At 35.3% G+C, this 15,467-nt stretch overlaps 1 protein-coding gene across 5 annotated transcripts in view; it reads left to right on the forward strand.

The window, feature by feature from the left end:
- The window catches only part of LOC118183455 (uncharacterized), a 75,919-nt gene extending 60,754 nt beyond the window's left edge, over positions 1–15,165 (forward strand). For 4 of the 5 annotated variants that reach the window (XR_004757241.2, XR_004757243.2, XR_015038487.1 and 1 more), the window contains 2 exons: positions 1,338–5,093; positions 14,826–15,165. Coding sequence is in view for 1 of the 5 variants with exons in the window: in XM_085807581.1 (XP_085663707.1) it covers positions 1,338–2,718; positions 14,826–14,833 (1,389 nt within the window). In the remaining 4 variants the exon portion in view is untranslated. The remainder of the gene's footprint in view (positions 1–1,337; positions 5,094–14,825) is intronic. The other variant, XM_085807581.1, reaches the window with a different exon arrangement.
- The last annotated feature ends 302 nt before the right edge of the window (positions 15,166–15,467 follow it).

The raw sequence follows: 15,467 nt of genomic DNA on the forward strand, positions 1-15,467 counted from the left end.
ATTTTAATGTTACTGACATTTTTGTAATGGTAAACTTTGAAAAACATGCTGTTTTGATTTGAAATCAGACTTTGCTTTATATCCAATTTATTTCATTTACGAACACATACAGATAAATGCAATTATTTACATGTAGAGTTTAGTATAAAGATAAAGTGATCCGTACATCTTAATGATGAAGAAACATTCAGTATTTCAGTAACATAACTAACTTAACTGTTGCTTGTTTTCTTAGGCCCACCAGCGGCCAAGCGGTAAAGTCGCTGAACACTGATAGTGCGGTCCGAGGTTCAAATCGCACGAACGGGCTGGCTGCATGGGCGTTTTCATGGTTTTCCCCATGTATAACATGTATACGAGCCAGTTTCCCTTAGAAAGTCCTCCACGAAGGCATTCCTCCCCTTAGGCAGATAGCCCTCGAGGCTTTGCTATAATAACACACACACACGCTTGTTTTCTGAATAATATTTTGCACTGCTATATTTCAAAACTTCAATTGTATGTCCTTGTTCTTTTGTTTGTTTCTGTGATGTGTAGGATGATGATTCTCTTGCTTTGCTGTCTGGTATTTTCATCCATAGATTTCGGCTGCCAGCATTTGAATATGCAGTTCATTATTGCTTTATATATGCCAGCCTAATAACAATAACTAACATAAAAGTTTTAAATTCTGCCTGTGTGTGACAACTTCATTAGTTTTTATTGTATACTGATATGACTGTTCTGCAGGTGTCTAGAACTTAAGATCTAGACACCTGCATAATATTATGCAAAGTTATAGCCTGAATCATTATGCAAAGTTATAGCCAGACAATGAAGTGAATTTTTTGGGGGTCTAGTGAGAGTCAGTTCAGTCTGGAATTGAATTTCATATTAGTTCTGGGTGGAAAGAATACAAGAAATTGCATAAGCTGTTGAGTTACTGTGCCTATGTCCAGCACAGATGTATTTTGGAAGACTTGCTACCACTGATCTGATTTATTATTTTCAACAACTTTTTAAAAAATTTATAGGTATAGGGGATAAAATAGATGCTATCATATATATAAAATTATCCTGTTTTGGTATTGATCTGTAAGACTAGTATTAAAATTGGCTATACTGAAAAGTGGAGTCTAACTTGTCATTAATGTGTTGAATAGTAAGTATGCCATGACCCCTTTTCCAACATGATTTTATGCTTTCATTGGGGATTGCGTTATTGACCGTTATTGCCAGTGTTTCAGAATTAACTGAAATATCAATCTTTTAAAAGCTTACTGAATTTTAGATCTAACAAAATGTGTATAGTTTTAGTATTTCAAAATGTGGACTCATTTGATAATTTTTCTTTCCAGCCTCATTCTCCACCATATGGAAAAACAATGATGCCAGTAAAAGTCATTGAGAAGCAATTCCTAAAAAGAAAAGGAAATGTGATATGTAAATTACCAAGATCCGAAAAGAAAAACGTTAAATCTACAGAGGTGAATAAGCTGACAAAAAATAAAGTGAAGAATGTGACAACATATAAGGTGGATAAGGTAAATAATCGGTCAAAAAACAGAGTAAAGTCAGTTACAAAAAATAAGGTAAAGAAGGTGGCAAAAAACATGGTGAATAGGATGACAAGGAGTAAGAAAATTTCATTTCATACAAATGCCAATTATTCTGAAGATAAATGTTCAAAAATTATTAGGAAATCCCTATCAAAAAAGACTGCTAATACACTTACACAAGCTAATTCCTGTGTATCATTTCAAGAAAAGTCGCAGGAAAATTTTAAAAAGGCAGAAAGTTTTGGAAATTACTCTATCATGCGTAAAGTAGAGCTGTCTAGTAGCCAGGTATCATCATCAGAGATTCCACGTCATCATGCTTCTAGTTCAAAGCAAAATGAATTTCTTATATCTGGAGATCGGTCACCTAAAAGACAGCTTCTCAGCTCATCTTTCGACAATGCATGCAATTTTATTCCTGAAATTAAGGCCCCTCAGACTTTTAAAGAAAATGAGTTTTTTATGTATAAGGGTAAACCTTCAAAGAAACAGCCAAGCTCTTCTAACAGTACATTTAACTCTGTTCCTGAAGCTGTAATAGTATCAGGTGCAAAAGGAAACAAACTGTCAACAAATAGGGTAAAGAAGGTGATGAAAAATGAGGCAGAGAAGGTTACAAAAGATGAGGCAAAGAAGAGGAAAAATATTAATGTGAATAAGGTTGTAAACAATAAGAAAATCTCATTTCTGGTTCAGAATGATGGAAATTCTTCTGAAGCTAAAAATTCAAAAATGATTATAAATAAAAATTTGGAAAATTTTGGAAGTCACTCTGTCATACAGAAAGCAGGGCTCTGTAAATACCAGGTATCATCTTCAGACATTTCATTTCATCTTTCTTTTGGTTCAAATGAAAATGAATTTCTTACATCTGGAGGACATTCTTCTGAAAGACAGCATCCCAGCTTATCTTTAGACGGTACATATAATGTTTTTCCAGAGACATCTCGGACTTTAAAAGAAAATGAGTCTATTATGTGTAAATCTAAACCTTCAAAGAAATTACCAAGCTGTTTTTCTAACAGTGCATTTAACTCTGTTTGTGAAGCTGTAATAGAATCAAGTTCGAAAGGAAATAAAATTAACTGTGAAACCCCGCCATCCAGAAGGCAATATCCCATCTTTAATCCATGCACCACATCAAGTTATGAATCCACACCTTCAAGAAGTTCCAGAGCAGGTAGAGTATCTGAATTTGTTTTTAAACAAATGGTAATAGTATCAAATTGCAAACAAAGTAAATCTGTTGTTGTATGTGAAGCTCACTCATCTGAAATGCATTCTAGACCTTCTTTAGATGTTAAATTTAGATTAGATAATGAAGCTGAAGCAACAGTCAGTTCAAAAGGAAATGCAGTGAACCCACATAAATGGCAGCATTCCTGCTATTCCTCAGATAGCAACTCTTATTTTGTTTCTAAACCTGCTACAGTATCAAATTACAAAAAAAAATAAACCTATTATATGTGAAGCTCAGTCATCTACAACTGAGTGTCAAACTTCTTCCAGCATTCCATATCCAGCATTGTTTCTTGAGTTATAGTAATAGATAACTTGAAAAGTCATAGACAAGTTCAATGTGAAGCAGCACCATTCAAAAACCAGTAGCCCATGTCTTCAAACAATACATCAAATTATGATACTAAATCTACAGATCCCTAAAAAAGTAAATCTTGCACATAAAGGCAAGTTGTCTCAAAGTTGTAGACTGGTTGAATGTGAAGTTGCACTATTCAACAAAAAGCATTATCCCATGTCTTCTTCAAATACTACATCAAATTATGTTTTGAAACCCACAGATCCTAAAAGAAGTAAATCCATTCTACATGAAGGCCAGTTGCCTAAAATCTGTAGACAAGTTGAGTGCACCATTCAAAAAGCAGTATCCTGTGTCTTCTTCAAACATCACAAGTGGAACTGAGACAATATCTGATTCAGAAGGATGTAGATTTGATGTATAAAAATACTGGCTATATAAGTGGAAGCACTTCATATCTAAATTTGTTCCTAAAGCTAAAAGAGTGCCAAATTACAAAAATAATTACATGTGTTCAGCTCAGTCAAAAGAGAAACAATGAACTTGCAAAAATAACAATACTCACGAGCTTACAAAAGTAATTAAACTTGTGAAGCTTAGTCATATACTGTAGAGCATCTAAACTCTTCTTCAGATGCTGTATTGGATTTTATCATTAAATCTGGAACATTTCCAGATTTGAAAAGGAATGAACCTGTTATGTTTAAAACTCGGCCTTCTATCGACAGGTATGGTAGTACGTAGTGCAACAGGTCATAAATTGATTGATTTTAAAGCTGAGTGATGTAGAAGGTACTGTCCTGTGGTATCTTAATTAGTACATCAGGTGACATTTTTAAACCTGCTGTGTCAAATTCCAGAAAAGAATGAAATTATTCCATGTAATTAATTATATTAATGAATCTAAAGCAATGCTTATTTCCAAAAGATCTCTCATCTGTGAAGCTCACCTTTTTGTCTTCCAATCTCTTCTTACCATGCTTGTAACTCTGTGTCAAGTGTGAAATTGAGCATTTGAAAAGCAATATTCTAACTCTTCTTTAGGAACCATAGTAATTTTTTTAATATTATTTTCAGCATCTGCTTCCAAAGGAAATAAATTTGTGAAACTTAGTTAACAAAAAGGCAAATTAAAGACTCACCTTTGAGTAATACATTTACTGTCATTGGTTCTTATGTTTATAAAGCTATAAGAGTACCAAGTTCTAAAGAGAACGAGTCTATTATTCTTGAAGCTCAATCTTCTGACTGAAGTTGCATGCGGTATCTGAGGAAGAGTTTTTTTCCTAAACCTGAGAATACATCAGGTATCAAAAAAAGAGAAAAAATTTCTTCCAAATTCTGTGGTGTTCTTCAGATATTATTTTTTTTTAAACAGAACCTGAAACATTTTCAAGTACAGAAGAAAATGCATCCATTATATATAAAATTCAGGCTTCTAAAAAGTTTCCAAACTCTTAAGTCTGCTCTAAGTTTTGTCTGGGACATGTGATGATACCTAATTCAAAAGGAAAGAAATATGGATTTTAAATATATAAGCAGTGATATTCCCATGTCTCCTTCAAGTATTCCATCAAATCATATTTCCACACTAATATCAACATCAGCTTCTGAAAAGAGTATATATGTAATACAGTATAAAAGTCCAAGATCTGGACATCTAGTATCCGGAATGATCTAAAATCCAGACCTCAAAGCCACCAACAATTTTTTGATAGCCTTTATGCGTGTGCATTCCTACATAATAAAACGTGGAGAGTTCCGACTATTAATTTCAAACTGGCACTAAATAAAATACCTAATTTTTTTTTAATCCTACACCCGTCTGCCGCACTTCTGCCATTAAGCAACGAGCAGCCCAGTAAAATGAAAACGAATGAAGATGAGAATTAAAACTAGCATCATGTCCAGTTAGCGTTCAGAAACAAGCAACTCCAACAGATCAAGGCAAAGAGTTGGGAATTTTATTCTTTTTGTTAAGCAGGATGTTCCACATCTTACCCACAGCTGCATCTCTTGTATGGGGACATTCTGTTATTCTTAATTTTATTGTTTACAACCCTTTTAATGTTATACTAAGGCAGAGGAGAATTGGGCTGAGTCAGCGAGACTTGCTAAAGCTGGCTTAGAGAACCAGCTTTAGCAAGTCTGTCAGCCTGCTCATTACCAAAAATGCCACAATGGCTGGAAATCCATTGCAGGGTGATGTTTTCTCTAGAATTCCTAAATTCAAAAAGCCTTGCTCTACAAGTATGGACATGTGCATTTTCATTGTGTTTTGAATTCACAAACGACAATATAGCAGCTTGAGAATCAATGAGAAACAGTATTGGGATGAGGACTATCTTTCAATTTATGAATTGCAAATGATATTACCACTATCTCTCCATCAAAATTGTCCCAGTATTTCCCAACAGGATAGCTAATACTAAAAGTACTTGACTGTGCTCCAGCACTGGCATTTTTTAAAGTACCTTTTGCTGAACCAGCAGTGTATACATAGAGCCAGTCATCAGGAGGTTACCTACTATATATAGTAGCCAGAACAGCAGTTTTTAATTCACTTTGTTAGGAGAGCTGTTTATTGACATTCCAAACAAGAACCAGGTTCTCCTCCAACATGGTTTAATCTCAAACAGGATTCAATTCCTGTGGAAAACCTGGCAATTGGTTGTAGGAGTATCATAGGTATCATAAAGATCGGGGACAGTAAATGGATTGTGGAAGGAATTGTAGGTTTTTAATCTTCCGTTTGCTGGTCTGTAATAATTTAGAAAGTTTTTTTCTTAAGATTTCTTCAACGAGGTTTATGGCCGCCCTTTGGCACCTTTCACGTAACCATTCTAGTTCAGTCTGAAGTTCCATGGCAACAATGGGAGTTGATTTAGCACCAACAGTGATCAATCGCAAAATGTTTTGGAATAGGGGAAGCTTGTTTTTTTAACAGAGTCTGAGGTGGTTGTTAAAGCCTTGTTTCAATATTCAACAACAGGATGAACATAACTTTTATAGGCTGCACACAAGACATCTTGGATTGAGCCCCAAGTGACACCAGCTAAACATGTCAGTACTCTTGATCTGGCATATTTTTTATTAATGGCTGAATCAACATGTTTTGTCCAAGTTAATTTTGGGTCTAAGTGAATACACAAGTAAACAGCATCAAAAGTTCTATTCAGGTCTTTGTCATTAAACTGAAGTTGGATGTCAGGATGTATTGTACTGAGGGAAAACAATTGAAAGGTGGTTTTATCAGTATTTATGACCATACTATATTAAGTCCAGGTGTTAAGGAAAATTTAAGGCCTGTTGTAGGACACTCTCCAGGCCAGCAAAGTCGGATACCGTAGCACTCATCACCATATCTTCAGCAAATAGTAAAACATTCGTGCCTGGGACAGAACTGGAAATAGTGGCTATTAAATCATTGATCATTATATTAAAAAGAATCTGGCTCAGAACAGCTCCTTGGAGTAAACCTTGTTTGGTTTGACTATAACCTGACGTAGCATGACCATACTTAACACATAAAGCATTGGTCAAGGAAACTTTTAATCCATTTAAATAAGTAGCCTAAAATGCTACAGGAAATCAGCTTCCTAAGCAGTCCAGCTCTCCAAGCCCTATCAAATGCATTTTTAAAGTCCAGAAATACTGCAACAGTGTACCTTCTTTGGAAGGCATCTTTTACCTCTTGGAATAAGCATACAGTTTGTTCAACTGTGCATCTATGTCTATGGAAACCCGCCTGTTTTTCAGATATTAAACCATTTTTCTAGTACAAACTTTAACCAGTTAGCAAACAGAAATCTGGCAGTAATTGTCCATATTTTCAGCCGGTTTTTTTAGGTTTGAGAAATGGTATCATCACAGTGTTTCTCCAAGCCCTTGGCAAGCCATTTCTCCAAGTTTGGTTAATGAAGGCCAACAAAGTTATTTTTGCAGAATCTCCCAGATTTACCAGGAACTCAGGTAGGATTTCATCCGGGCCTGTACTTTACCTTTAACTAAGGCATCAAGGCCATTTTTCAATTTCTCAGTAGAAAAATCAGGATTAAAAAGTTGTTTAAAAGCTGCAGAATTGTTGTCCTGAGGTGGTTTCAGTTAACATTTTTTTTAATTTTAATAATAGGCCTGTAATTGCTTACCCTAGCATAATGACCACAAGATGCATTTGAAATATCAGTAAGCTCCTTAAAAACTTTAATAGGTTCATTTCTTCTGATGTTTTGATTGTTCATCTGAGATAAAATATTATAAGCCTTTATGCTATCCCTCCTCAAGTCCAGTTTTTGTAGAAAGTTTTTATATGAGGAACGCTTAGCTTCAATTATTGATCTCCAGATACTTTAAAAAATGCTTGGCATAATTTATGGCCAGCTACCATAATTCATGGTGAGGATGATAAGATGATAGCCACGAATTTGAAGGTTTTAGAATATTGCGAACCAAAGGTGAAATTTTCCAAATAATGGATTTTATAGAAGCGGTACTAAATAAAGATGATGTAATAGAAGTTTTTCATTGCAATGATGGTGGCCCAATCATCAATCAGTTAACAGACGACGAAATCTGTAGTATGGTTCTGGATCCAGAAAATATCACTACCGATGGTGAATATTTGACAGAGAGGTTATTGTAAACAGAAAAATTTTGATTGACAATTTAGTTGGAATTCTTGACAGAGCAATTACAGGATTTGAAGGATAGAACTTTGTACCTGAACAAAAATTATGTTTGTCTATAGAATTAAAGAGAAAGTATTAGCACAAAACGAAGCAACTTGAACAACTTACTTTGCAAAAAATCTTGAAGTAAACAAATGAATATTCTTTCTTTTGTACGTTTTGACAGCCTTTAGATCATAAATGCTTCATTATTTCATCAATCACAGGTTCATATTTTTTAATTTCAGCATGCCATCTTAACTAGACTTAAGCTGATGATCTAACATCTGTAAAAATCCCAAATCCGGGATCACCGAAGTCTCGATGAGTGCAGATCTCCGAGTTTATATTATATATAAAGCTTAATCATGAGATGTGATAACTAAACTTGTGTCATTTCGATCAACTATAATCCTTGAACTGCACAAACTGGAAAATTGAAAATATAACCTGTGTCACTTTCAGATAATCTACATATGAGTATACAGTCAAAAGTCGTTAATTCGGACACCCATAATCCGGACCTCAAAGCTAAAATCTTTCTGCGCATGCGCATAGGCGTTTTACGCGTGCGCGCAAGACATTTACGACTTCGCATATGCATTTGTGCAAGCGCAGAATACGTTTTCGCGTGTGCGTTTAATGTATAACGGACGGTATAAGCTAAAATTATCTATTTCAGTTAATGTTGATGATTGCATTGTTCCTTAATCTTCGAATTGGATCCGGCTTATTATTTTTTGCAGACTGTAAGAGCAATTTTATAAAAGTACACTTAAACTTTCGATTATGTCAAATAGAATTTCCGATGGAGCTCCCAAAGGATCTAGAAAACGAAAATATGTTTCGATGTCCATCAAACAAAAAACGAATTGCTACAAAAAAATGGATAAAGCCATATCCTTTGTTTATCTAACCGTTCCGAAATCTGTTTATAAATTTCACGCTGCTCTGCGCGCGGGGGGGAGGGGACGTCGCGGCGGGCAATGAACTGGAAGTTGATCTGTCAGCTCTATCGTTATCTTCAGGGCAGATGTTTTTATTTTATTCGGCTTATAATTCCTTACTAAATGTAGTATTTAATCTCGATGTACTCCGTCTTTGATATGATTTAAATCAAATTCCTCGTCATTATAAATATCACTAATACAAATCAAAGTTTTCTGGTTGCAATTTTCTAATTTCGGCTATGCGTAAGGTATGCTTTACGCATAGCCGTTAAAAGAAATGTTTAATAAAGTAAACAAATAAATATTAAGCTTCTTTTTTTTGTAAATTTTGATACCCTTTAGTCCCGACGAGTCCGGATTAAAGACTTTTGACTGTACTGTCCTTTACAAGTTTTTCAGCATTGTAAATTGTATTTTCAAGACATTATATCTTCATTTAATGATACTTGTTGCTTTGGTCTGTAGATGTTTACAGGACTCGCAGGGTTGTTGTGCTACCTGGGAAACATTGGGGAATTTGAAAATTGACCAAAAGTGTCAGGGAAATATTTTAGCCAAAACCTGGAAAAGTCTGGGGAATTTCACACAGCGATCTCCAGAAAAGCGATTTGTCTTTGATTCTAATAAAAAAAATTACATTTAATTTGTATTATATATAGTTATATTAAAAGTTTTTCATCAAAAGTCGTTACTTCTTTTAAAAAAAAAAAACTGCTTTTTTGACCTTTCGGAATTTAGCAAGAAGATTGCTGAAGGCAGTGGTGGTTTAGTACGCAAATATTGTATAACAAGTTTTCTTACGTTGGCAAAAACTTTATTTGAAAGTTATTAAATAAAACAACACATATTAGTTATAATAGTAATGCTTTGGGGATTATATATACAGTACAAAGTCCGTAATCTAGACACGTCGGGACTTCGGCGATTCCGAATTAGGGGTTTTTCCGGATTATAGATCATCAATTTAAATCTGGTAAGATGGCATGCAGAAATTATACAATTAAAAATATGAAACTGTAATTTATGAAATAAAGAGCAATTATGATCTAAAAGGTATCAAAATTTACAAAAAAAAAGCTTAATATTTATTTGTTTACTTTAGTAAACATTTCTATCAGTAAGTTGTTTAAGTTGCTTCATTTTTTGTGCTAATACTTTCTCTTTAATTCTATAATGAGACATAATTTTTTGTTCAGTTACAAAGTTCCACTGTTAAAGTCCTGTAATTGCTGTGTCGAGAATACCGACTAACTTGTCTGTCGAAATTTTTTCATTTTCAATAACGTTCAGTGTTACTTTCTTCACTATTGGAAGCGTGCATGGGTAAACGCTTTACTGGTTTTATGTGCATGCGTAGCAGACACGCGCATGCGTAAACGCTTTACGCGCAAGCGTAAGTTTGTGGCTTTGAGGTTCAGATTATAAATCATTTTGAAAAATGGATGTCCGGATTACAGACTTTGTACTGTATATATAACCATTTATAAGCCATATTGAACATTATAAATAAATGTATGTGGGGAAAGGCAACGACCATAGTTGATAACACACATTTATTACTATTTACAAATATAGATTACATTAGGATTACAATTAATGAAAATGGTATTCGAGCGACGTCCGTTCCGCTCGCCAGCTAATCCTCGTCTTCTCCCGACGGCGGGAAACACATGCTGACGCAATGCATACGTCACACAGTAGGGGATTAGGGAATATCATGACATAACATTTCCCACATTCGGCCATCATGAGCGGACAGGCGACCTCGCCTGAAGCAACATAGTATATCATCAAATTAAAAAAAAATTATTATAGCATAGTAACATTGGTATAATAAAAAAAATAATCTGTAGATACAAAGCTGAGGATACTTACACAAATGGAGCAAAAAAATAGATTAAACACACCACAGCAGTTAACTAAAAATAAAAAGAACATTAGTATGACAAAATGAATTAAAAAGTTGATATGAGGAAAAAATTATTAGAAAGTTCTCAGGTGTCATCTGTCCAAACTCAGGAGAACCTATAATGCTGACAGTTGAATAAAAATCAAGTGATACGTTCAATATTGTTGGACCAGGGTTTCATGTATTCAGCACAAGTAAATGTTTTGGATGGTCCGTCGAAAAATGCACACTTTTCCACATCATATGTGTCATTTTGTTTGAGCCTGGTGACTTTATAAGGTTCGAGAAATTTCTGTTTGAGTTTTAGACCAGGGCCAAACTGAGTTCGTTTGATAGCCACGATGTCATGAAGTTGAAATTTTTGTGCCTGTTTTCGTCGCAAATTAAAAGTACGGCGATTTTCGTCTTGCACTTTAGAGATTTGCTGTTTTGCGTCCTTACGGAGATCGTCACGTTGCTGAATGAATGCAGATTTGATCTCCTCGTCGATTAGAGCAGCGATGTTTATGTCGTTTTGCGATTTCATTTTAGTCCCAAAGAGAAATTCAAAGGGAGTAGAATTGATGCTACGTTGAAAAGTTGAATTAATAATTTGTTGCACGGCGGGAACATGGCGGTACCATTGCTCGGGGTTGGTTATGGAGAGTTTAGAAAGGACAGCAATAATAATGGAGTTCAAACGCTCAACTTGACCGTTCGATCGTGGGAGGCCAGCTGTAATAAGAACGTGCTTTATTCTCTGTGTGTCACAATAGTTTGCAAATGCAGTGGATTTGAATGCAGGGCCTCGATCAGAGATAATCCGTGAAGGATTTCCGAAGACTGATCTTTGAGATTCCAGCCGACTGATAACTTCATCTGCGTCTGTAGACTTTGTCGGATAAAGCCACATGAAAAAAGCCGTTACGTAGGTCAAGAGTACTAAAAATTTGCGCGTCTTGAAGTTTATCCAAAATGTCATCAATAAGAGGAAGAGGAAAATGATCCTTAATTAAAAGTCGATTAAGTTTCCTATAATCGATGCAAACACGGGGTGTACCGTCTTTTTTACGCACCACGAGAACTTGACTGGCATATGGAGATGAACAAGGTTCAATAAGTTTGTTTCAACCATTTATTTATTTGTTTGTCAACAATTTCCCGTTCAACAAAAGGAAGGCGTCTAGGAGGGTGAAAAATCGGTTTATCATCGGATAGAGTGATATTAAGTTTAATATCTGTTGTCTTTGTTTTATTTGGGACATAAGAATTCAGCAAACGTTCTGCCGCAGCACGAGTTTCTTTGGAAACATTTGAACCAATATCAAAAGCTGAAACATCGTCATTTATTGCAAAAATGAAAGATTCAGGAGCAGTTTCAAAGCATTGCTCGGAAGGTTTTGAAAAATATATACCGTCTAGTGTAATAGTTAATTTAGCATTTTTAATTACGTCACATCCTACAATAAGAGAAAATTGCATAGAATGATTTGGAACAACTCTAATATTAGCCGGAAAGTCCTGATTATCAATGTTGATAATGGTTTGAAAATAGCCAATAATAGGAATTTTCGAGAATCCGAAACCAGTTAACACTCCATAATTATTTGAAAGTGGTGGGGAACCAAGTTGAATCCATGTGTTTTCGTTCAGTAATGTGACCTCACTTCCAGTGTCAATTAATCCAGAAACTGTGCTATTGAGTATAACGACAGTTTTACACATATTACCGTGAGAGGTTTGTACTGTATTTACTTCGGCAGGTGGAGTGGAAGTCTCATTTGATGTAGTGGGGCGGCAATCCATAGATTTATGTCCAAAACGACAACAAGTTAGACACTTTGGGCCAAGAGAACGATTAGGACAGGACCGTGAGAGGTGTCCGACCTCATCGCAGTTAAAACAAGTTTGTGGTTTAGTTTTAGATGGACCAGTATTATTAAATTTCGTGTCGTGTTGTTGGTCTGAATTTTTTCGTCCAGTACTACGTCTGGGGCCATTATTCGTATTTTTAAAATTTGATGGATGAGAGATATTTGTATGTCTAGTCGTAACTACAGATTCATAAGTGCGTAGCTTTTCCTTGAATTCAGAATGTGATTTTGCACCGTAGAGAATAATTTTATCGGATGGGGTACCTAGTATTCCTTGAATGGTATACTGAATGACAGAAGCCTCGTCGATAATACCGTCACCACGATTCGCAATTTCGCGCATGGCGATAAAATATTGCAAAGAGCTTTCATTCGAGCGCATTTTTCTTCTTTCGAGTTGTTTATGAATTTCAATAGACGTAATTTTATCGGAAAACTCATTAAGTAATACTGTTTTAAACATGTCGTATGAATTGAGATTCCGTTGTGAAAACAAAAAAGTTTTAGCAGTACCCACAACAAGTCGTTTCGCAAAAACTAATTTTTGCTGGTCGGTAAGATTTGAAAATAATTGGAAATTATCCTCTATATCGTTGAAAAAAGCACGGACGGAATAGGAATCATTGCCTGAAAAGTTTCTGCAAGTGTTTGAAAGATCTCTCAAAATAAATCATGACTCATCTGGCGAATCTTGGTGTTCGCCGTCATATAAACACCGGAGCGACTCGAATTCAAATTTATTACTTCCGCGTCAGAAGAAACAACGCGATTTGGGCTTGGCGCCGTGGAGGGAGGGGAAGGGGGAACAGAAGAACTTAGACCTACAGGCGTCGGTCCACTGTCGGTGTTTGAAATTGAATGATCGTCATCGGATAAAAAACTAACATCTAGGGAATTGTGAAAACCCGTCAGATTAGTGAGCGCATGAAAAAATTTTTCACATAAAACATCTTTATTAGTAGAAGCTTCCAAATGTAATAAATTCGCCACTGATATAAAATCTGATAAAGAAAAATCTTTTAATAGAAGTTCTTTATGTTTTGCCAAATCGAAACTGTCCGGGAACGCGGCAAAATTTCGCATTCTCTTTCGCGAAGAATGATCAAAATCGGAATATCCGAGCACGGTATTAAATAATTTGATAACTCGTGTTGTGCCATATTTAAGAGAATTCGCTATCAATGGGATATCACCTAATTTTAGGGCCATAGTTCTTTAAACAGTAAAATAGGACAATATGAATATGAAATAGGGTATGTATGAATGAGAATTAAACAGAATAAACACAGCTTAAAATCGTAATACTAATAAAGTATGAACGAATTAGGGAAAAAATGGGCCTACCTAACTTCGGGGCAGTCCTTATAATCCAATATATATTTTGGCCAATCCAATGTAATCCAAAATCGAATTTCGATTTAACGTCCAAAATCAGAAGAATGGACAAGTAGCATGTAACATCATTCACATATGTCGTCCAGGTTGAAGAATATTAAATCGTCATAAAGGCACATCTTCATTCACATACGTCGTCTAGCTTGAAGAAGAATATTAAATCGTCATAAAGGCACGTCTTGCCTTTGTTAGCTTTCTGAACGTCTTTAGTGATTGCTGGTGTCTAGGGTTCGATTATAACGCATGCGCAAAAGGCACGGTCGAGCCCCCAAAATGTGGGGAAAGGCAACGACCATAGTTGATAACACACATTTATTACTATTTACAAATATAGATTACATTAGGATTACAATTAATGAAAATGGTATACGAGCGATCGAGCGACGTCCGTTCCGCTCGCCAGCTAATCCTCGTCTTCTCCCGAAGGCGGGAAACACATGCTGACGCAATGCATACGTCACACAGTAGGGGATTAGGGAATATCATGACATAACATTTCCCACATGTATATAAATATTTTAAGTCGTATGTAACTGCCAAATTTGTATGTTTTCAAGTGATACCATAATTAGTTTACCGTCAGTGCAGCCAACGCACTATGCAGACACATGTGAAATTTAAAACAGACTTGAAAAACCAAGGAATTTTGTTCTGTTTGAGTGGCAATTCTGGACTGACTTCAATCTGATTCATTTGATCTGAATGAATCAGATCAAATAATCGATATAATTCATTTGAGGTGTCTTGATCATTATTGAAATGTCAAACCTATCCCTTGAAAAACAAATGGCATATATGTGCAGGGATTAGTTGATGAATAGTCGTCTTGTATATCTTTACAAGCTTGTCCTGTTAAGATAATAATCCCTAAAAATTTCTTCTCCAGAATAGTGATGTCTTTCCATTTTGTACTTTTGTGAGATATTTTAAACTTATGAATATTTTGATGGTAATATCTGTTTGATTCTGTGCCTAGATATGTAAAAAGTCATCACATATAAAGAGCTTTGCTGCTTCAGCTGTGGATTCAGGAACATTAGTCCTGCGAGTTATTTCCAGGATTAACCAAATATTCTTCAAGGACAGGAGGATTCTCATTGACCATTCATCTACTTCTTCAGAACTGCTAGAAATAGTTCTTTGAGTGAACACTCGATAGCGTGGAATAATGTCATCATCACCTTTTCTTCGTTATCTTGACTTTTGGGATTACTATCGTGTGAAAAATCCAATCATGTATCAGCTTTTTTTGTATGAATGGCTCTTTTTATCAATTTTGTAACCCATAATAATAATAAAGCTTCAAATTTACAAAACACGGTTTATATGTTTAATTTACAAAACACGGTTTGTAAGCTGTTAAACCAAGTAGCTGGACAAATTAAACTTCTAGAAAGAAACGGAATCGTTGGCCTAGCAACATAAACACCATACATGCTTATAATGACCATTGTATTTATACATTACCTAATCTCCTGCGTTAATCTACTAAATATGTACTTTTGCGTGACCTATGCTCTAGTGACAGACTGCAAAAAATGTAAAAGTATGTTTCTTGCATGCAGTGTGTGTTCATAACACACTGATACAAAATCCTGTTAATTTTCTAAAGTTGTAA

The sequence above is a fragment of the Stegodyphus dumicola genome, chromosome X1, assembly GCF_044657685.1.
Source record: "Stegodyphus dumicola isolate Sdum_Otavi_A_Nest chromosome X1, ASM4465768v1".
NCBI lineage: Eukaryota > Metazoa > Arthropoda > Arachnida > Araneae > Eresidae > Stegodyphus > Stegodyphus dumicola.